At 44.8% G+C, this 22,676-nt stretch overlaps 1 protein-coding gene across 1 annotated transcript; it reads left to right on the forward strand.

The window, feature by feature from the left end:
• Positions 1-584: 584 nt before the first annotated feature.
• S100A16 (S100 calcium binding protein A16) lies at positions 585-22,186 on the forward strand. Its single transcript, XM_030186870.1, is given in 4 exon segments — positions 585-675; positions 20,163-20,332; positions 22,008-22,058; positions 22,061-22,186. Coding segments are annotated over 3 exon segments (327 nt in total). The 5' UTR covers positions 585-675; positions 20,163-20,182.
• The last annotated feature ends 490 nt before the right edge of the window (positions 22,187-22,676 follow it).

The raw sequence follows: 22,676 nt of genomic DNA on the forward strand, positions 1-22,676 counted from the left end.
GTGTCTTAAACCACTCTCCTGGAATTGGAAGCTCTGAAGTTGTAAGGTGATACCTTTATTTTCAGGTCACTTACAAGTTTTGAATAACACAGAACAAGAAAATAAAACTTGCAAGAAATAAAGGAAGCAGTGATTACATTAAGTAAGCAAGCAAGCACAACCTTCTGTTAAGTAGTATTTGATTGCCATTTGATTCGTGTCTTTTGGAGGTTTGCACAGTTATCCTCCCTTCATGATATGCAATGTTTTCAACTCCAGTTTGTACAAATTGGCAATGCCAATAAAGTTAATTGAAAGCTGAATCCTGGATCCTTGCAGGGGAGGAGCTGGGACTGGGACTGGGACTGGGAAGGGCTTCCACAGCTGCCTTGGAGCAGGGAGAGACAGCTGTACAGGTTTTACCCTTCCTTCTCCCATCATGGGCAAAGGCTGGGCAGAGGGAGGATATGCAAGTGAGCCCAGACTGCATGTGTTCAGGATAGAGGACTGTCACTGATCCAGCCCTGGATTTATCTTGTACCGTGTTGCAGGTATGTGCAGAGACTGTATTAATTCAGAGCAGATGGAATGCAGTCCTGGGTTTATTGAGTATCGTGTTGAAGGTATGTGCAGAGACTGTATGAATTCAGGGCACGTGGATCCAGTCCTGGATTTATCCTGCACCGTGTGTTGCAGGTATGTGCAGAGACTGTACAGAGTCACGGCATAAGAATGTAAAAGTTGCTCTACTGGGCCAGACCAAAGGTCCATCCAACCCAGTATCTTGTTGCCAACAGTGTCCAGGCCAGGTCAGGAGTACCAGGTAGAGCCCCAAGAAATGTCAAGAATCCCTGCTGCTGCCCCCAGGGATAAGCAATAATGGGTTATGGACTTTTCCTCCAGGAATTTGTTCAAACGTTTCACTACTTTTACCACATCCTCCAGCAAAGGAATTCCAGAATTTAAATACACGTTCAGTGAAAAAAAATCTTTCCTCCTGTTTGTTTTAAAAGTATTCTACGTCATTTCATTGAGTGTCCCCTGGTCTTTGTACTTTTTGAAAGAGCGAAAAAATTGAATCACTTCTCCCCATTCTACACCACTTATCCTCGTTCATATCCCCCCTCCTCATCGTCTCTTTTCCAAAATGAAGAGCCCTTTCCTCTTATGAGAGGAGTTCCAATCCCCTTTATCATTTTGGTCGCTCTTCTTTGAACCTTTTCTAATTCCGCTATATTGCACCATGGAGCGATACAGAAGGCATTATAGTATTCTTGGTTTCCTTTCCGAATAATTCCTAAGATTGTTGTTTTTATGGTCACCGCCACACATCGGGCAGAAGATTTCAGCGTACTGTCCGCAATGACACTTAGATCTTTTTCTTAGGTGCCGACTCCTAATGTGCAATCCTACCATCATATTCAATGTTCAACTTGATTTGATAAACCAGCCATTAATGGTGTATCTAAGTGCAATCGTAAAGGTTAGGGATAAAGTAGTAAAGACAATCATAAAACGAACTTAACGACCAAACAGCAGGAGACGTGGGTAGTGCTATGGGCAAGACCTGGCTAGTGTAACAAGGGGTGACTGGCAGCATTTCCGTTGGGAGGAAATGCCTGGGAAAAGTAACGGCTTTTCTCATAGTTATAATCTGAGTTATTCTTCCCAATGTGCATCACTTTTCACACAGCCACATTAAATTTCATCTGCCGTTTGGAGGCCCAGATTCACAAAGTCCTCCTGCGATCTTTCACAGTTTGCACGCGATTTAACAATTTGAATCATTTTGTGTCATCTGCAGATCTGATCCCTTCATTTATCATTCCGATTTCCATATAAGCACTGGGACCAGTACAGAACCCTGCGGCACTCCACTGTTCACCTTCCTCCATTGAAGGAACTAGTCTACTCTTTGATTTCTATCCATTAACCAGTTCCTAATCCACGACAGAACATTGTCTCCTTTTTTTTAGTTTCCTCAGGGGCCTCTTGAAACCTTCTGAGAATTCAAAACACTACATCAGCTGGCTCACGTTTATTCACACCTTTCAAAAAATGTGGCAGATTGGTGAGGCAAGACTTCGCTTGGCTGAATCCATGTTGACTCTGTCCCAATCAACCATGTTTGTCTATGTGTTCAGTAATTTTGTTCTTTATAATAGTTTCTGTCATTTTGCCCGGCACTGAAGTCAGGTTCATTGGTCAGTAGTTTTCCAGGTTACTCCTAGAACCCTCTTCAAAAATTGGCATTACTGTACATTGGCTACTTTTCAATCTTCAGGTACTGAGTGATTTTAATCATAGGTTAAAGATCACTAATAGTAGATCTACAATTTTAGTTTTTAGTTCTTCTAGTACCCTGGGGAGTATACCATCCGGTGCAGGTGATTTACTGCTCTTTAGATTGTTGATTTAGCTTACTATATTTTCCAGGTTCACAGAGATTTGTTTCAGTTTCTCTGTATTGTCACCTTTAAATATCATTTCTGGCATGTAATTTCTTACATCCTTTTCATTAAGTACCAAAACAAAAAATTAATTTAGTCTGTCTGCTAAGGTCTTATCCTCTCCCAATGCCCCTTTTATTTCTTGAGGCTAAGGGTTCAACTGACTTCCTCGCGGGCTTTCTGCTACTAATGAACCTGAAAAAGCAGATCCTGTAGTGTGCTGGAGGTATTTATTGCAATGAGGGATCAGGAAATTCCTGCATACTGCAGGTGGCTGCATTAAGCAGTTCCCTTTTGCTCTGCAGACTGGCTCCTGGTGTATAAGGTGTGATGGGGCCACAGTACAGCTCCCAGCAGGCTCTTATCAGGGTAAAGTGCAGGTTTTCCTCATCCTCTTCTGGTTTATGTTCCTGCCTGGGGGAGGGGTGCAGGAGGTGCTGAAATTTCATTTTGTCTGACAGGATCTCTGGATTTTCCTGATGGCAGCAGCTGGTATCTCCTCTCCAGCAGTCTCTGACCCTCTGCCCAGCCCGAGACTGGTCCATGTTTTCTGATCCTACCAGATGTCTCAACGCCACCTGAAATTAAATATGACCAAAACCGAGCTTCTCATTTTCCCCCCCAAACCCACCTCCCCGCTCCCCCCGTTTTCTATTTCTGTTGATGGCTCTCTCATTCTCCCTGTCTCCTCAGCTCGAAACCTTGGGGTCATCTTTGACTCTTCTCTCTCCTTCTCTGCTCATATCCAGCAGACCGCCAAGACCTGTCGTTTCTTTCTTTACAACATCCGTAAAATCCGCCCCTTTCTTTCCGAGCACTCTACCAAAACCCTCATCCACACCCTTGTCACCTCTCGTTTAGACTACTGCAATCTGCTTCTTGCTGGCCTCCCACTTAGTCACCTCTCCCCTCTCCAGTCGGTTCAAAACTCTGCTGCCCGTCTCATCTTCCGCCAGGGTCGCTTTACTCATACTACCCCTCTCCTCAAGACCCTTCACTGGCTCCCTATCCGTTTTTGCATCCTGTTCAAACTTCTTCTACTAACCTATACATGTATTCACTCTGCTGCTCCCCAGTATCTCTCCACACTCGTCCTTCCTACACCCCTTCCCATGCACTCCGCTCCATGGATAAATCCTACTTATCTGTTCCCTTCTCCACTACTGCCAACTCCAGACTTCGCGCCTTCTGTCTCGCTGCACCCTACGCCTGGAATAAACTTCCTGAGCCCCTACGTCTTGCCCCATCCTTGGCCACCTTTAAATCTAGACTGAAAACCCACCTCTTTAACATTGCTTTTGACTCGTAACCACTTGTAACCACTCGCCTCCACCTACCCCCCTCTCTTCCTTCCTGTACACATTAATTGATTTCGTTTGCTTACTTTATTTCTTGTCTATTAGATTGTAAGCTCTTTGAGCAGGGACTGTCTTTCTTCTATGTTTGTACAGCGCTGCGTATGCCTTGTGGCGCTATAGAAATGCTAAATAGTAGTAGTAGTAGTAGAGACAAGCTGTGCAAGTCGCCTGCCCCTCAAATTAAATGAGGGGGCTGTGGGGAACTCCTTGACTGGAGGGATGTGCACTTCTCTCTGTGCTGCCTCTGCCTCGTTCTTTTCTGTCTCAACACTTGTTACAACCATGAGTGTAAAGACAGCTTTGGGGAGCCTAAAATACATCCTCATAAGTAGTTCAGAGGGAGCTCTCCAAAGTAAAGGTATTTGACTGTGTGCACAGGTGCCAGCTGGCTGCTGCAGTATTGAGGAAATCCCTTTCTCTGTGTCTGAGAGGGCTATTTAATTATATTTTACCTACAAACATTAGGTGAATCACACCAAAACACATAATTAATGACAATCAACGCTACATGATTGAAACAAACATACAGACAATGAATGACCCACTGCTTTATAAGACTTGTGTCATGTCACCCGTGTTATATTATAAGCATAAAATTGCTACATGAGTACATAAGTATTGGCCTACCGGGACAGACTGAAGGTCAATCAAGCCCGGTATCCTATTTCCAACAGTGGCCAATCCAGGTTACAAATCCCTGGCAAGATCCCAAAACACTAGAATACGTTTTATGCTGCTTATCCCAGAAACAAGCAGTGGATTTTCCCCAAGTCATTTTAATAACGGTCTATGGACTTTTCCTTTAGGAAGCCATCCAAACCTTTTTTAAACCCCGCTAAGCTAACCGTCTTTACCATATTCTCTGGCAACGAATTCCAGAGTTTAATTACACATTGAGTGAAGAAACATTTTCTATGATTTGTTTTATATTTACTACTTTGTAGCTTCATCGCATGCCCCCTAGTCCTAGTATTTTTCAAAAGAGTAAACAAAGGATTCCACTCCATTCATTATTTTATAGACCTCTACATATGTCTGTTGCCTTTGGAGAAAGCTAGCATCTCTCTTTGCACCCAAATTATCTGTTCCATGCCTCAAACTGCCTCCTATCTCTCCCTCTGAAACATACTGTACTGGTGAAACTGTGTGGAGAGTAAGGGAAGCAAGGCCAGTCCTGGGCGGCCTTCTACGGTCTGCTTCCCAAATATGGCTAAACGGGGCCGACTTTTAAGATCTCTGTCCCGTTTATGAGACTGGATTTGGGTTTGACAGCAAGTCCAGCGATTGGGAAGTAGGACCAGTGCCGGGCAGACTTCTACGGTCTGTGACCTGAGGATAGCATGAACAGAACAAGTGCGCGTTTTCTGTGTCGCATTCATATCGCATGCTATGAGTATCTCGGAGGGGAAAGGGAGATACCTTAAGGCTGATAGTGAGTAAAATGTCAGACTGTAACACTGCTGGTTTAATCAACTAGTGACAATGAAAAGGGACTATATATATATATATACACACACACATATACACACACACACACAGTATATAAGTATTACCAAACTGGGAAAGACCAAAGGTCCATCAAGCCCAGCATCCTGTTTCCAACAGTAACCAATCCAGATCACAAATAACTGGCAAGATCCCAAAAAAGTACAAAACATTTTATACTGCTTATCCCAGAAATAGTGGATTTTCCCCGTCCATTTAATAATGGTCTATGGACTTTTCCTTTAGGAAGCTGGCCAAACCTTTTTTTAAAACTCCGCTAAGCTAACCACCTTTACCACATTCTCTGGCAACGAATTCCAGAGTTTAATTACACATTGAGTGAAGAAATATTTTCTCTGATTCGTTTTTAAAATTTACTACTTTGTGGCTTCATTGAATGCCCCTAGTCCTAGTATTTTTGGAAACCGTAAACAGACGCTTCACATCTTCCCGTTCAACTCCACTCATTATTTTAGAGACCTCTATCATATCTCCCCTCAGCCGCCTTTTCTCTCTCTCTCTCTCTCTCTCTCTCTGTATATATATCTCTATATACTTTTGAATGATGAAAGTATTAGGGAAGGGCCGAACACGTAAAAGCCGGTTTTGTCACTTGTTAGTATCCTTTCATTGTTTCCTGTTTCTATTGCAGTTAACTGATTTAATGCTAATTTCAGTATATAAAAGTTATCCTACTGGTCAGTGAGCTTATTTTTTAGAAATACCAGCCATATTAGGTTTGTAACCCAAGAATCAAGTTATTTGTATTTTATTTTTTATTGAGATTTTAAGTCACAACTAAAAAAAATAAAACAGAAAATATAGGGAAAACAGAACATATGAAAGGAAATGTTCAAAAATCACATAAGAAATATAAAGCCACAGTACAGAGAAAATAAAGGAAATCTCAATAAATTAATCACCTGATCAACCATAATAAAGCTTCAGCCAGTAATAAACCAGTAACCACTGCAGCAGATCCAACATAGGGGAAAAGGGACTTGATAAATCCCTGTGTGTGTGTGTGTGTTTTTTTTTAACTACATTCAAAGTGGTTTACATATATTCAGGTACTTATTTTGTACCAGGGGCAATGGAGGGTTAAGTGACTTGCCCAGAGTCACAAGGAGCTGCAGTGGGAATTGAACCCAGTTCACCAGGATCAAAGTCCGCTGCACTAACCAGTAGCAAAATGAGAACAGGTATTATGTTTGCAAATACTTACGTGATTATAAAACATTACAATCGAGTCCCCTTGATCTTCGATAGAAAATGGCCCTGGTAGCCCAATATCCAGGGAAAGCTACTACTACTACTATTTAGCATTTCTATAGCGCTACAAGGCGTACGCAGCGCTGCACAAACATAGAAGAAAGACAGTCCCTGCTCAAAGAGCTTAAAGTCTAATAGACAAAAAATAAAGTAAGCAAATCAAATCAATTAATGTGAACGGGAAGGAAGAGAGGAGGGTAGGTGGAGGCAAGTGGTTACAAGTGGTTACGAGTCAAAAGCAATGTTAAAGAGGTGGGCTTTCAGTCTAGATTTAAAGGTGGCCAAGGATGGGGCAAGACGTAGGGGCTCAGGAAGTTTATTCCAGGCGTAGGGTGCAGCGAGACAGAAGGCGCGAAGTCTGGAGTTGGCAGTAGTGGAGAAGGGAACAGATAAGAAGGATTTATCCATGGAGCGGAGTGCACGGGAAGGGGTGTAGGGAAGGACGAATGTGGAGAGATACTGGGGAGCAGCAGAGTGAGTACATTTATAGGTTAGTAGAAGAAGTTTGAACAGGATGCGAAAACTGAATGTTTGTCACAGCACAAGAAATGTTTTAGTTTAAAATAAGTTTTAGGAATAATACCTTATCTTGCTCTTCAAGGGAAGATACAAGCAGAGTAGCCTTGTCTGCAATTTCATCTCACAAATTGTCAAGGAAAGTTTAGCTGACAAATTGCATTTCCCAGCTAAAGGTACAAAATCTGTAAAAAACACAAAACACATTCTTAGAAAGTTAAGAACATTTAGCTACTTGTGAATCAGAAAGAGTGAGGAACCTAAGCAAACATTCTGCAGACAGAAACAGAGATTCCTCCCCTGAGCAAGATTTTCAAAAATCTGCAACTTCTAGTGAACGTCCAACGTGTCCTTTTGGCTGATGAGGGGTCTGGGCTGCAGCTTTGATTTGCTATAATTATATCAGTATCTTTCTGTTAAAATCCCCCAGGCTCTAAAGACAGACAAAGAAGGTTATAAGTCCCTTAACATAACATTTCTGACTACCAGCATTTTCTAACATTGGACCTTTGTGTTCCAGTCTGGGGCTAATGGTCTTAAAGGTAAGATCAGTTCCCCTCCTCCCCCCCTTTCACACTCACAGTCCCTCAGCCCTCCTCCTGATCTTGGAGTCCTTCCTGGACATCCAACACTCACATCCTGTTATTCCAAATACTCAGACCCAGACACAGCTGTTCTTTATTCTGGAAGCAAAGTACATTTTACAAAGGTGTCAGGATGGATCAGGTTTTAAGCCCCTGGTAATTTGCAGAAAGTCATCCTCAGCCCAGGAAAAAGTCCCAGCTGCCTTTAGATTTCTGTCCGGTCACTCTCAGAATTACAGTGGCAGCTGCTTTTCCTACCACCAAGTCAGTACTGGGTTGTTGCTTTTGGTTTTTTTTTCATGTTTAATAACCAAAGGCTTTCAATGGATGGAATCAGGGCAAGGTATTCAGCCTGGGCCACGATCGCTGAGCTCAGCTCCTGGTACTTGGGTCGGGCCAGTAAGCCCTAGACATAGGAGTCAACTTTTCAGAATTATTGGGGGTGTTAAGCCCAATGGAAATAACCCCCGTTTATTTATTAGGTGAACCCCTGGTCCGGCAAGATTAAAGATTGATTACAAGATAAGTTCATAAAAATTTAAAATTGAATGAAAATAAGAGAAATTGATATTTATAGATGAACCAGCGAAGAGGTTGATGTTTGATAGATTGCTAAAACTTTGAAATGGTTGGCAATCAACATCACTGAGGTTCATGGGAAAAACGGAGATGTCGGCTGATAAGTGAAAAAGTGTAAAGAAATTTTTCTTTCCATATCATCATGCTGATCAATCCATAGACTGGTGGGTTGTGTCCGTCTACCAGCAGGTGGAGATAGAGAGCAAACTTTTGCCTCCCTATATGTGGTCATGTGCTGCCGGAAACTCCTCAGTATGTTCTCTATCTCAGCAGGTGGTGGTCACACACAGCAGCAGCTCTGGCTAGGTCTCCAAGCCTAATTTTTAGGTTTGTTGAGTACCTGGGGTTGAGGGCTCTTCTTGAGCAAGTGCAAACCTGGTGGCGCCAGGTCCCTCCTTTTCTCCCCCCTCCCGCTGGCTCCATAAAAAAAAAAAATTTTGAACGTCCTTAAAGGCGTTTATTTCGACGTTTATTTAAACGTTCACTGCAGCTACTCACTGGGACACCAGGTCGTTACAGCTCGGAGCGGAAAGCAGGTAATTTTTACCTTTTTATAGCGGGCAGGGGATTCCCCGATTTATCTCCACGTGGCATATGGCGTCAGAGGGCGAGGGCGTAAAGAGTCGCTCCCCCGGATCGCTTGAGCGCTTCTAGAGGGGTTGCGGGGTCTTAAAGCCTGATTCGCCCTTGTTGGGTGACAGTTTCGTGACCGATGAATGTCCCGGTCCTTCATCCGGCGTGGCGGTTTTTCCCGCCATAAACGCCCATCCCCCGCTCCTCGCCTCCGCCATCTTGGCCGGCCACGCGGCTCGGACGGCTTCTTCTTGGGCCGCCCTTGAGGTTGGAGACATTAATGCCATGAACGCCCTTAATTTGGGCGACGGCACCAAAGCGGCTAAAGTTAAGCGCCGCTTTTCCCGCGCGGCTCCTTCGCGGAGTGTCGCGCCGGACGCCATTTTGGATGCGCAGCATGTCTCTCCCCCGCTCTTGCGAGCGCCGGTTGAGGGTGTGTCTAGGGCAGTTGCCCAGGCTGCGGAAGTGCACAGTCGGGGGGGTTTCTCCCCCGAGTTTGTTTTGCTGCTGCATCAGGCCTCCCTTATGCAAAACGCTGCCCCTGCTCCCTCGTCTGATAAAGAGGTTGAGGTTCCCAGAGGTAAACGCCCTCGGGTTGATTCCCAGGCCTTGGAGGACTTTGTCTCCTCCGATGTAGATGAGGGCAGCGTATCGGAGTTCTCCCAACGGTCCTTTGCGGATTCCTTGGAGGAGACGGATCCCCGCTCGGATGGAGCGGATGACCCCTCTGCAGCGCTGCTCTTTAGCTCAGAGGATTTGCCCAACCTGTTAATGCAGGCCATGGGCATTTTGAAGATTTCCTCTCCGGAGGACGTCTCTCCCTCAGCCCCTGTTGGCTCTGCCATTATGCTGGGGACGTAACGCCCGCCTAGAGCCTTCCACGTGCATGATGCCATGCACACCTTAATTTCGGCTCAATGGGATGTCCCGGAAGCGAGCCTTAAAGTGGCTAGGGCTATGTCCCGCCTCTATCCTTTGCCTGAAAGTGAACGTGAGGCCTTTCTGTGGCCTACCGTGGATTCTTTAATCACTGCGGTGACTAAGAAAACGGCGTTGCCAGTGGAAGGTGGCACGGCCCTAAAGGACGCCCAAGACGGAAGATTGGAGGCGGCCTTAAGGTCGTCCTTTGAGGCGGCTGCTTTAAGTTTGCAGGCCTCAGTTTGCGGCTCCTATGTGGCCAGGGTGTGCCTGACTATGGTGCAGCGGGCTTCCCCCTCGGATCATTCCTTGAGGGCTGATTGGCCGGCCCTGGAATCGGACTTAGCCTATTTGGCAGACTTGCTGTATGATGTCTTGAGAGCCTCAGCTAAAGGCATGGCTCAGACAATCTCTGCGCGGCGGTGGCTTGGCTGAAGCATTGGTCTGCTGACCACGCCTCTAAATCCCGCCTGGCTAGATTGCCTTTTAAAGGCAAGCTGCTCTTTGGGGTCGAGCTGGACAAGATCGTGACCGATCTCGGCACGTCTAAGGGCAAGAAGTTACCAGAGGTCAGGACTCGGGCTAGTACTCGCCCTGGTTCCTCCAGAGGACGGTTTCAGGAAGTCCGTCGGTACCGCCCGGGCAGGTCGGGCTTCTCTGCCCCCTCTTCCTTCAAGAGGACCTTCTCCCCCAAGCAGCATTCCTTTCGCAGAGACCGCCGTCCCGGAGGTGCTCCCTCCGGTCCTCCCCCAGGGTCTCGTACCCAATGACGGGGCCTTGGTCCATGCCCCAGTGCAGATTGGAGGACGGCTGTCCTCGTTTATGGGCGAGTGGACCACAATAACTTCAGACGCTTGGGTGCTGGAAGTCATCAGAGACGGCTACAAGTTAGAGTTCTGCCGACCCTTAAAAGACGGGTTTGTACTCTCTCCCTGCAAGTCTCCGGTCAAAGCTGTGGCAGTGCAGCAGACCTTGGGCAATCTGATCCGCCTGGAGGCGGTCGTTCCGGTGCCAGAAAATCAGCTTGGCAAGGGACGTTACTCCATTTTCTTTGTGATTCCAAAGAAAGGAGGTTCTGTGCGGCCTATCCTCGACCTCAAGGGGTCCATTGGGCCTTGAAAGTTCGGCACTTTCGCATGGAGACCCTCCGCTCTGTTATAGCGGCAGTGAAGGCAGGAGAGTTCCTGGCATCCTTGGGCATCAAGGAAGCGTACTTGCATATTCCCATCTGGCCTCCTCATCAACGCTTTTTGCGTTTTGCAGTACTGGGCCGACACTTCCAGTTCAGAGCCCTCCAGTTCGGGTTGGCTACTGCTCCGCTGACCTTCTCCAAAGTAATGGTGGTCCTCGCGGCCTTCCTGAGGAAGGAAGGAGTTCAAGTCCATTCTTATCTGGACGACTGGTTGATCCAAGCCCCCTCTTATGCAGAGTGCGGCAAAGCTGTGAACCGGGTGGTTGCTCTTTGAGCTCCCTGAGGTGGATCATCAACTGGGAGAAAAGCCAGCTGCGCCCGACTCAGTCCCTGGACTATCTGGGAGTTCGTTTCGACACCCAAGTGGGCAGAGTGTTCCTGCCAGACAATCGGATTGTCAAGCTTCAGGCTCAGGTGGACTAGTTCCTAGTAGCCTCTCCTATTCGGGCTTGGGACTATGTGCAGCTGTTGGGCTCTTTGACGGCCACGATGGATGTAGTGCCCTGGGCCAGGGCTCTTATGAGACCACTACAGCAATCTCTGCTGATGCGCTGGACTCCGATGTCGGAGGATTATGCTGTGCGCCTTCCCTTGGACCCAGCAGTGCGCAAGGCGCTGAGCTGGTGGACGCAGACAGACAAGTTGTCTGCAGGAATGCCTCTGGTGACCCCGGAGTGGATTGTCGTCTCGACAGACGCCTCTTTGATGGGCTGGGGAGCCCACCGCTTGGGAAGGACAGCGCAGGGGCTCTGGTCTCCTGCAGAGGCAAAGTGGTCTATCAACCTCCTGGAACTCAGAGCCATTCGGTGGTGCTGTGGAGTTCAATCCTGGTACTCTGGCGTTGAAGCCAGTACGGGTCCTGTCGGACAATGCCACGGCTGTGGCCTATGTCACCCGCCAGGGAGGTACCAAGAGCGCCCCTCTAGCCAAGGAGGCCATGAATCTATGCCAGTGGGCGGAAGTGAACCTGGCACAGCTGTCAGCGGCTCTCTTTGCCGGAGTCATGAATGTCAAGGCGGACTTCTCAGTCGCCATACCTTGGAGCCCGGAGAGTGGCAGCTATTGGCTCAGGCATTCTTGGACATCACGAAGCGCTGGGGCCAAGCCGAGCCTAGACCTGATGGCGTCATCGGCTAATTGCCAATGCCGCGCTTTTCAGCAGAGGACGGGACCCTCGATCCCTGGGAGTAGATGCTAAGCATCCAGGCCGGCTAATCCTGATGGTCCAGACTGGCCCAGACGTCCCTGGTATGCGGACTTGATCAGGCTCTCAGTGGACATCCTCTGCGGCTGCCAGTGGAGCAGAGCCTGTTGCATAGGGTCCCGTGGTGAGGGAGGATCCCTCCCCCTTTGGTCTTACGGCCTGGCTATTGAGCGGCAGCGTCTGAGGAAGAAGGACTTCTCAGACAAGGTCATCGCCACTATGCTGAGAGCGAGGGAAGCGCTCTACTTTTACTGCTTACGCCAGGGTTGTGGCGTACCTTTGCAGCGTGGTGAAGCAGGCTCATTTTCTCCATTCACTGCTCCAATTTCTTCAGTGTTGGCATTCCTGCAAGAAGGTCTGGAGAAAGGCCTGTCGCTCAGTTCCCTTAAAGTCCAGGTAGCGGCCCCTGGCTTGCTTCAGGGGCCGCCTGAAGGGTGCTCCCTGGCTTCGCAGCCAGATGTGGTGCGTTTTCTCAAGGGAGTTAAGCACCTGCGCCCTCCTCTGCACTCAGTGGTGCCTGCGTGGAATTTCAGCCTGGTGCTAAGAGCATTACAGAAGCCGCCTTTGGAACCCTTGTCGAGGGCATCTCTGAAAGACCTGACGTTGAAAGCAGTCTTTTGGTGGCTACCCTTCAGCCAGAAGAGTTTCCGATCTCCAGGCACTTCATGTCGAGAGCTCTTTCTTGCAGTTCACTGAGGCAGAGTGTCTATTCGCACAGGGGCCTTCCTTCCTGCCCAAGATTGGTTCTCGCTTCCATGTGAATCAGCAGCTTGTCTCCCTTCCTTTCGTAGGGAGGACTACCCAGAGGAGTACTCTGCTCTTAAATATCTGGATGTGAGACGAGTCATCATCAGATACTTGGAAGTGACCAATGATTTCCGGAAATCGGATCATCTGTTTGTCCTGTTTGCAGGTCCTTCGTAAGGGTCTGCAGGCTACTAAGCCTACAGTGGCAAGATGGGTCAAGGAAGCCATCGCAGGCGGCTTATGTGGCCGCGGGGAAGGTGCCGCCTATACAGCTGAAGGCTCACTCCACTAGAGCTCAGGCGGCCTCGATGGCAGAGGCCCGGGTCCGTCTCCTTGGAGAGATATGCAAGGCGGCAACTTGGGCTTCGGCCCATACATTCTCCAAGCATTACCGCTTGACTGTGGCGGCACGGGCGGAGGCCCGGTTTGGAGATTCAGTGTTGAGTTCAGGGATTTCAATGTCCCCGCCCTGGGTGAGTACTTGCTTCGGGACATCCCACAGTCTATGGATTGATCAGCATGATGATATGGAAGGTAAAATTATGTATCATACCTGATAATTTTCTTCCATTAATCATAGCTGATCAATCCATAGCCCCTCCCAGATATCTATACTGTTTTATTCTGGTTGCATTTCAGGTTCAAGTTTAGACTTCAGTTACTTCAGAAAGACTTCGTGTTCAAGTTTTTCACTTGGATCTTCAAGAGTTTGAGACGAGTTTGTGTTACAGTGAGCTGCTGCATTCCTCTCCCCTCAGTTTACGGGGCTGGATTGAGACTTAAATTCTGCCGGCACTCCCTCCCGCTAGTGCGGTTGTAGGGCAGCTTTGTACCCCTCCGCTTTGGCGGTGTTAGGGTCAGTCAGCTCCTCCCGCTGGTGCGGTTGCAGGATAAGCCAGATAACCCCCGCATCGGCGGGTGTGGTGTCCCCTCCCCCGCTCCGCGGGGATGAGCTGGACGGATTCCCCTCCCTCACTTGTGTGGGGATGAGCTGGGTAATCCCCTCGCCCCACTTGTGTGGGGATGAGCTGGGTTAATTCCCTCCCCCGTTTCGGCGGTGGTGAGCTGGGCAGAGTGTCCCTTCGTGGGTGTAATTCTCTAAGTGCTGAGTCCTGCGGATGGAGCTTTGATATCGACATACTGAGGAGTTTCCGGCAGCACATGACCACATATAGGGAGGCAAAAGGATTGCTCTCTATCTCCACCTGCTGGTAGATGGACACAACCCACCAGTCTATGGATTGAGTCAGCTATGATTAATGGAAAGAAAATTATCAGGTATGATACATAATTTTACCTTTGTTAAGAATGTTCAGTAAGTCACATACATAGTAGATGATGGCAGAAAAAGACCTGCACGTCCATCTAGTCTGCCCAACAAGATAAACTCATATATGCTACTTCTTGTGTATACCTTACCTTGATTTGGTATCTGCCATTTTCAGGACACAGACCGTAGAAGTCTTGCCCAGAACTAGCCCCACCACCCAAACACCAGCACCGCCTCCAATCTCGGCTAAGCTTCTGGAGGATCCATTTCCTTCTGCACAGATTTCATTTATGCATATCCAACGCATGTTGAATTCCATTACCGTTTTCGATGTCCACCACCTCCCGCGGGAGGGCATTCACAGCGTTCACACACCCTCTCCCGTGAAAAAATACTTCCTGACAGTTTTCTTGAGTCTGCCCCCTTTCAATCTCATTTCATGTCCTCTCGTTCTACCGCCTTCCCATCTCCAGAAAAGGTTTGTTTGCGGATTAATACCTTTCAAATATTTGAACGTCTGTATCATATCACCCCTGTTGGAAAACAAAAAGAGCAGATCGTGTAAAATGTAATTTATTTAAACAATATATCAATACTTATGTAAATATAGACAGCCCGACACAGGCCGTGTTTCGCCCAACTGGGCTGCTTCAGGGGCTATAAAAAGATAAAATATATATAAATATTGTCTGTTGTAATGTTACACATGTAGATAACATATATATTATATATATATACACATATACATATACATGTATATACGCACACAACACTTATATCGTACATATATAAATTAGAAATGATAATACATCATCTAAACTTATATTAAATATTAATCAACCAGAGATCTAAAAGAATAAAAGGAACAGCTAACGCTTAAAATTAAAAAAATTAAAGATTATAAAACAGACATAGACTAAGACACCCACCTATACAAGAGTCCTTTATTGCCAAATACTAGGCAGACGGAGCAAGTCCTGTTAATAGCTAAAAAATAAAAAAGTTCTTATTAGTTAAAAGAATTTATCTACTACTGAAATAAGGTAAACTAAAATCAGAAAATTTTGAAAATTGATCTAAACTCACATTTATGAAGAATTGGTTTGGAAAAAACAGCTCGATCAGAGTTTCCAAAATATATAGTAGTCCGCTGACCTAATGTACGAGATTCTGCAGATATGATCAACACACTTGAAACAATTTCACCAAGTGAAGACATGCTCTTAGTGACTCTTGATGTAGAGAGTCTGTATACTAATATTCCACAGGAAGAATCCATTGAAATTATCAAAGAACAACTACTTGAACAAAATACATCATCTAGATTTCCAGTGCAATTCATTATCGAATTAGCCACGATAGCACTTACCAAATATTTCTTCTCATTTAAGGGTAAATTTTACCACCAAATCAAGGGAACAGCTATGGGCGCCAAGTTCGCACCGTCTATCGCAAATCTATATGTAGCAAATTTCGAGAAGAAATTCTTGCCAGGTAATAAATATATGGGAAATGTATTTCTGTGGAAGAGATATATAGATGATATCCTCATGATTTGGAAAGGAACAGAAAGTGACCTGAAAGACTTTTGTAATTGGATAAACACTTTGGATACCAACCTGAAATTTCAAATGAACTATAATAAAAAAACTATTCCCTTCCTGGACATCAATATAAGTATTAAACAGAATAAATTCATTACAGATATCTACCGTAAACCCACAGACGTCAATAAATATTTACATTATGAAAGTTGCCACAGTAAAAGTTTGAAAACCAACTTACCCTACAGTCAATTTTTGAGATTGAGACGACTATGCTCAGACTCAAGAACATATGTAGACAGATCCAAAGATATGTCCAAACGGTTCATAGAAAAGGGCTATCCACAGAAATGTATAAGAGAAGGTTTTCAGAAAGCCTTGAAATCCACAAGGGAAGCACTACTTAGGCCAAGTCATAAAACCAATACAAATAAGATTGTGTGTACACTACCTTTCACTAATATGTCTTATTCCATTGTTAGTATAATCAAAAAGCATTGGCACCTATTGGAGAATCTAGAAATATTTGATCAAAAGAAACTCATTGTTGCTTACAAACGAGAGAAAAATTTGAGAGATCTTCTAGTTCCAGCCACACTACCGAATATAGATGTATCACTAAGAAACCTTCCTAAGGGACATTTTCGGTGTGGCAAATGTACTGTATGCAATGTGAATATTAAGACCAAAAGTATATTTATACAATCAGCAAATAAAGAGATCCATTTACACCATTTTTCCAATTGTCAGACAAGCAAGGTGATATATGTTGCCACATGTCCCTGTAAATTAGCCTATATAGGCAAAACAAAGAGGAAACTTAACATCAGAATTATAGAACATAGGAGCGCCTTAAAAAATCAAATCTTGGAAAAACCTTTAGTAGCGCACTCACTAGCCTTAGGTCATAAGTTTGAAGAGTATACATTCTGTGCAATCTATGTATATAAGAATAAGTGGAGAGGAGGTTCAGCAGACACATTTCTACTACGGAAAGAGCAGGAATTTATCTATAATTTAAACACCCTCCATCCACATGGTTTAAATGCAGATACTGATTTGTCTGTCTTTCTTTAAAAATATTTCATGATGTAATTTGTATGTCTCCAATATGTGTAAAGAATAATGAAACAGACTTCTAAGACATCCACCACACATACAATTCTTTTTGATCAGTTCTATTATTCATTTTTTAGCACACATTTATCATTGGTCATTCATTTTTAATCTATTTATATAATTAAATATCCCGTTCATATCAGTGACGTCATTTGACCCCTGACCCCCCTTTTGTTTCGATTTGACAATTATTTGATCTTCCATCCCTCTATAATTAATATAGGAAAGGTAGATTTACTAGATATTTTCCACAAAAAGAACAGCTGCAGCCATCATTTAGGCAATATGAGTTTGTTTTAGTAGTCCGAAATACGACTGTTGTGACGTCATCAGCTGCATAATTTATCTATTTTTAACAACCCTTTTTATTAAACTCCTTGATTTACATAGTTTCCCCTTTCTTTGAATTGGCATAGCACTACTGCTTAGCAATTATAAACAGAGAAAGTGAGACTTTCAGGTCTTGAAGCCTGACCTTTGAACTCCCATTTCCTGTTTTAAAAACTTCTTCCATTCACTGGCGGTTTTTTTCAGCGTTTTCAGAGATACGCGACCGTGATACTGGCTTTATGTAAGTATACACATTTCACTTTAGCGGTCTGAATGGCAAGCAGCGAATACACATATATATTTTTTTCAAAAAATATATAAGAAAGTGTCGATAACACAAGCAGCACTTTGCTTTTATCTTTCTCCTTCTTTTTGGCAAGCATGATAGATATAAACGTGACGATAGCACTGGCTTTATATAAATTGGACCTTTGCTCTAGTCATTTATATACAAGTAGTATTTTTTATTTATTTTTTATTCTCGCGTGTCAAATACGATATATAAATATAATACTGATTATTTGAAAGCAGTTCTTCTTCAATAATGAGCAGAAAAAGGAACGTGATGATAGCACTGGTTTTAGATAAACTACACTTCCGTTTTAGCTTTTAGTTTTTTGTACACAAGTAGCACTTTGATTTTCGCGCGTTTTCAACGGCGAATACGATGCATAAACATAGTATTGCCTTTTTGTAAGCAGCTGTTTGACATAAATTTAGAGAAATATTATCGTGGGATTGATACTTTTGCTCCAGCAATTCTTGGATGATATGCACAATAAGGTGCCACGATTGACCCATTATACATTATAGTACCACTTCTCTTTTATTAGGTCAGCGGACTACTATATATTTTGGAAACTCTGATCGAGCTGTTTTTTCCAAACCAATTCTTCATAAATGTGAGTTTAGATCAATTTTCAAAATTTTCTGATTTTAGTTTACCTTATTTCAGTAGTAGATAAATTCTTTTAACTAATAAGAACTTTTTTATTTTTTAGCTATTAACAGGACTTGCTCCGTCTGCCTAGTATTTGGCAATAAAGGACTCTTGTATAGGTGGGTGTCTTAGTCTATGTCTGTTTTATAATCTTTAATTTTTTTAATTTTAAGCGTTAGCTGTTCCTTTATTCTTTTAGATCTCTGGTTGATTAATATTTAATATAAGTTTAGATGATGTATTATCATTTCTAATTTATATATGTACGAAATAAGTGTTGTGTGCGTATATACATGTATATGTATATGTGTATATATATAATATATATGTTATCTACATGTGTAACATTACAACAGACAATATTTATATATATTTATCTTTTTATAGCCCCTGAAGCAGCCCAGTTGGGCGAAACACGGCCTGTGTCGGGCTGTCTATATTTACATAAGTATTGATATATTGTTTAAATAAATTACATTTTACACGATCTGCTCTTTTTGTTTTCCATCTTGGAGTTTGCAGCCTTTGTGCTTTCTTGGACCCCATCATATCACCCCTGTTCCTCCTTTCCTCCAGGGTATACATGTTCAGGTCCGCAAGTCTCTCCTCATACGTCTTGTAACACAAATTCCTTACCATTCTCGTAGCTTTTCTTTGCACCGCTTCAATTCTTTTTACATTCTTAGCAAGATACGGCCTCCAAAACTGAACACAATACTCCAGGTGGGGCCTCACCAACGACTTGTACAGGGGCATCAACACCCCCTTTCTTCTGCTGGTCACACCTCTCTCTATACAGCCTTTAAGGTCACATACAGCCTATAATAAGAATGAAAATTATTGATCATTAGTTGACGAGACTAGAAGTAAAAATAACATCATTTTCATACCGAAAACTGAATAAGAATAGAAAACTTACTGTCCTGAACAGACATTTTTCTGAATGAAAACTTTACACACACACCTATTCTACCTGAGCTGGTGGGGAGCAGGATCCCAAGCCAAACCCGATTGCAGTGGCATAGCCATGGGTGGCCAAGGGCTGAGGCCCACTCAGCAGCAGTAGCTGCTTTTCAACTCTGCAGTCTGTTGCGTTTTCCAAAACTGCTAATCCTGGAAACCACACATGCTCAGTTTTCAGCACATGCCGGTGTCGTCGGAGGACCGGGGAAGCCGCAGCAGATTGTCCAGCTGAAGAGCAGCGTTGTCAGAACAGAATAAAAACTAGAACAAAATATCACTGTTCACAGCAACTGTCCATCAAGCCCAGTAATCTCTTCCAGTAGTGACGATCAGGGGTTCCTGGCAGGATCTCAAAAAGTAGACAGAGTCCTTCTTGCATAACCAGTGATAAGCAGTAGATTTCCCCATCTACCTGGTTAAAAATGGTTTGTAGACTTTTCCCTAGAGAGAATCCACTTACGTGGAGAACTCAGTAGATTCCACGGGGCGTGAAATGAGAATGCAAAAGGTGGGAGTATAAGCCAGGCTATCCAAAGACCGAAACCAGGGTAAACTTAAAATATATGACGTTTAATAGTTTAAAACAAATAAAAATAAAACCAATATAGAAAATGACTCGACATAACGTTATGTTTCGGCCGGATGGCCTACATCAGGAGTCTGGTCATTGGGGTAACAATGACTAAAGATATCAAAGGGTATAATCACAAAATCCTCAAAACTCAAGAAAAACCAATCGAAAAATCTGCAGACAGGATCTACAAAAGAAGGACCGTTACATATTTAATCCGTCTGCCGCTGCGTTACTGCACTAACGATAAGGAAAACAAAAATCTTTAGTCATTGTTTACCCCAGTGACCAGACTCCTGAGGTAGGCCATCCGGCCAGAAACATAACGTTATGTCGAGTCATTTTCTATATTGGTTTTATTTTTATTTGTTTTAAACTATTAAACGTCATATATTTTAAGTTTACCCTGGTTTCAGTCTTTGGATAGCCTGGCTTATACTCCCACCTTTCGCATTCTCATTATAGACTTTTCCTCCAGGAACGTGTCTGTACCCTTATTAAACCCATTGGCTTTCTGCTGGTGGTTGAGGAATTCTCACCCTTCTCCTCTGCTCCATTTTTCTGGCAGGTTGACGGTTATGCCGAGAGATGGCATCAAGCTGCAGCGAGCTGGAGAAATCAATTGAGGTGTTGGTCAGGAACTTCTACAAATACGCAGAAAAGAAGGGGAAAAAAGACAAGATGACCAAGAAGGAGTTCCGCAAGATGGTCGGCTCTGAGCTGAACCATATCCTAACGGTGAGAGCCGGAACAGCGAGGGGCTGGGGCTCCGAGGACAGAGAGAGAGAGAAAGACTGAGGAATGGGGAGGGAGCTGCGGACAAAAAGAGTGTGACTTTGGGAGGGGGGAGCAGTGGTTCAGAGAGGAAGGGAAAATGAGGGGGGGAGGGAGGGAAAGCATGAGAGAGTCTAGGGGAGAGGCTGGGGCCTTAAGGACTAAGAGAGGGGCAGGAGGGCTCAGGACCTGAGAGAGACTGAGGTCCCGAGGGCTGTGAGAGATGGGGACAGGAACCTAGTGCACACAAACAAGTCTTTCGTTTGACAGAATAGTGCAAGAGATGGAGCAGGAATGTGTTGGATTATATATATTACTAGTAAAAAAGGCCCGTTTCTGACACAAATGAAACGGGCGCTAGCAAGGTTTTCCTCGGAGTGTGTATGTTTGAGAGAGTGTATGTGAGAGTGACTGTGTGAGAGAGAGAGAGTGAATGTGCCAGTGTGTGTGTGTGAGAGAGAGAGTGAATGTGCCAGTGTGTGTGTGTGAGAGAGAGAGAGTCTGGGTGCGAGTGTGTATGTGTGAGAATGAGAGTGTATGCAAGTGCGTATGTGAGACAGTGTGAGAGAGAGTGTGTTTCACAGATACAGTGTCTGCGAGAGAGAGAGTGTGTGTGAGACACAGACTCTCTGTGAGACTGAGTGTATGAGACCAAGAGTGTGTGTGAGTGACTGTGTGACACATAGAGAGTGAATGTGATACATTGTGAGACATAGAGTGTGTGAGAGACAGTGTGTGAGTGAGAGAGAGAAAGACATTGACTGTGAGAGAGAGAGTGTGTCTGCGAGAGAGAGAGTGTGTGTGAGACACAGACTCTCTGTGAGACTGAGTGTATGAGACCAAGAGAGTGTGTGAGTGACTGTGTGACACATAGAGAGTGAATGTGATACAGTGTGAGACATAGAGTGTGTGAGAGACAGTGTGTGAGAGAGAGAAAGACATTGACTGTGTGAGAGAGAGTGTGTGTGTGAGAGAGTGAGAGAGAGTGAGAGTGAGAGTGTGTGTGTGTGTGTGTGTGTGACAGAGATACCTCCCCCCCTCTCTGGTGTCAGGCCCCCTCCCTCTCTCTGGTGTCTGAGCGTTACTGTGCAGGACGCTGAGCTCTGGCTGTGCTTCGGGGAACTATTTAATAGAATGCACCTCCAACATTCTGAAGCTGAGAAACCTCGTGTGGTGGTCACTCTTCTGCTTGTGAGGAACCCGGAAGTACCTGATGTCAATTCAGGAGATGGATACAGAGAGCAGGAATGCCTCAGCCATGCAGTCAGCCTCAGAATGTTGGAGGTGCGTTTTATATATAGGATAACTGCCTGGTCAAATTTTAATTGGGAAAGAGATGGGGGAAGGTTACAGGTGAAGCTGACTCTCCTGTATCTCAGGCCTGTAACGTATCCCTCTCTCTCATATATCATTTGCCCTCTCAGCCTGATGATACAGGTAGACAAGGTGAATGGTAGGGAGGGATGTATCACAGGCCTGAACACGTCCCTCCCTATCTGTTCACCTGTTCTCCTGTCTCTTAGGCCTGTACATCCCTCTCTCCCCTGTCCATTCACACCTCTGTTCCTGTGTTTCTTAAGTATGGATCCTTATTAAACTCTTTTCCAAGTTGACGTTTTCCTATGCTTTTCCTCCCCAGAACACACAGAGTAAGGAGGGTGCTGACAAGCTTATCAAGTCCTTGGATGCCGTGATGAAGATGGCAAGATCAGCTTTGATGAAGTACTGGACCTGATAGTGGAAATTGCCAAAGAGCTGAGTCAGGCAAATCTCCTCCAGATCCAGGATGCTCCCCAGAGTTCACAATCTGGCAATTAGATCTCTCCTGAGCTCAGCCCACCACTTTTCACCCTTGAACTCTTAGGATGTCCTGTAAATTCCTGAAGTCCTCATGGAGGGAGTTGGGTCCTCCCTGGGAGTTGCTGGAGTGCTGCATTCCATTAAATTTCATGTGTGGTGAGGAGGACGAGGCCTAAGCTGGCAGTCCTCCAGTTCTAATTTGTCCACCCCCTGTGCCTTGCTGAGGCCTGTAGTCCATGTTGTATCGCAGTGAGAATGAAGGAGGGAGCTGGATTCTCAGTCTGGCTGAGTACATTTGGATTTGCTGGTGTCTCTTCTGCCTCTCTGTCTCTGATCTATGTATTAATGTCACTATTACTGCTCATAGAATATATAAGACGCCATTCTGTGGTTATATTACTCATCACACATAGAACTAAACACCACAAAACTCTGTGAAAACAAACCAGTGTCCTTCAGGATGTGGCTTAATCTTTTACAGCTAGATGTGTCTGTGACCCCCATCCCC

This window comes from Microcaecilia unicolor, chromosome 14, assembly GCF_901765095.1.
Source record: "Microcaecilia unicolor chromosome 14, aMicUni1.1, whole genome shotgun sequence".
NCBI classification, from domain to species: domain Eukaryota; kingdom Metazoa; phylum Chordata; class Amphibia; order Gymnophiona; family Siphonopidae; genus Microcaecilia; species Microcaecilia unicolor.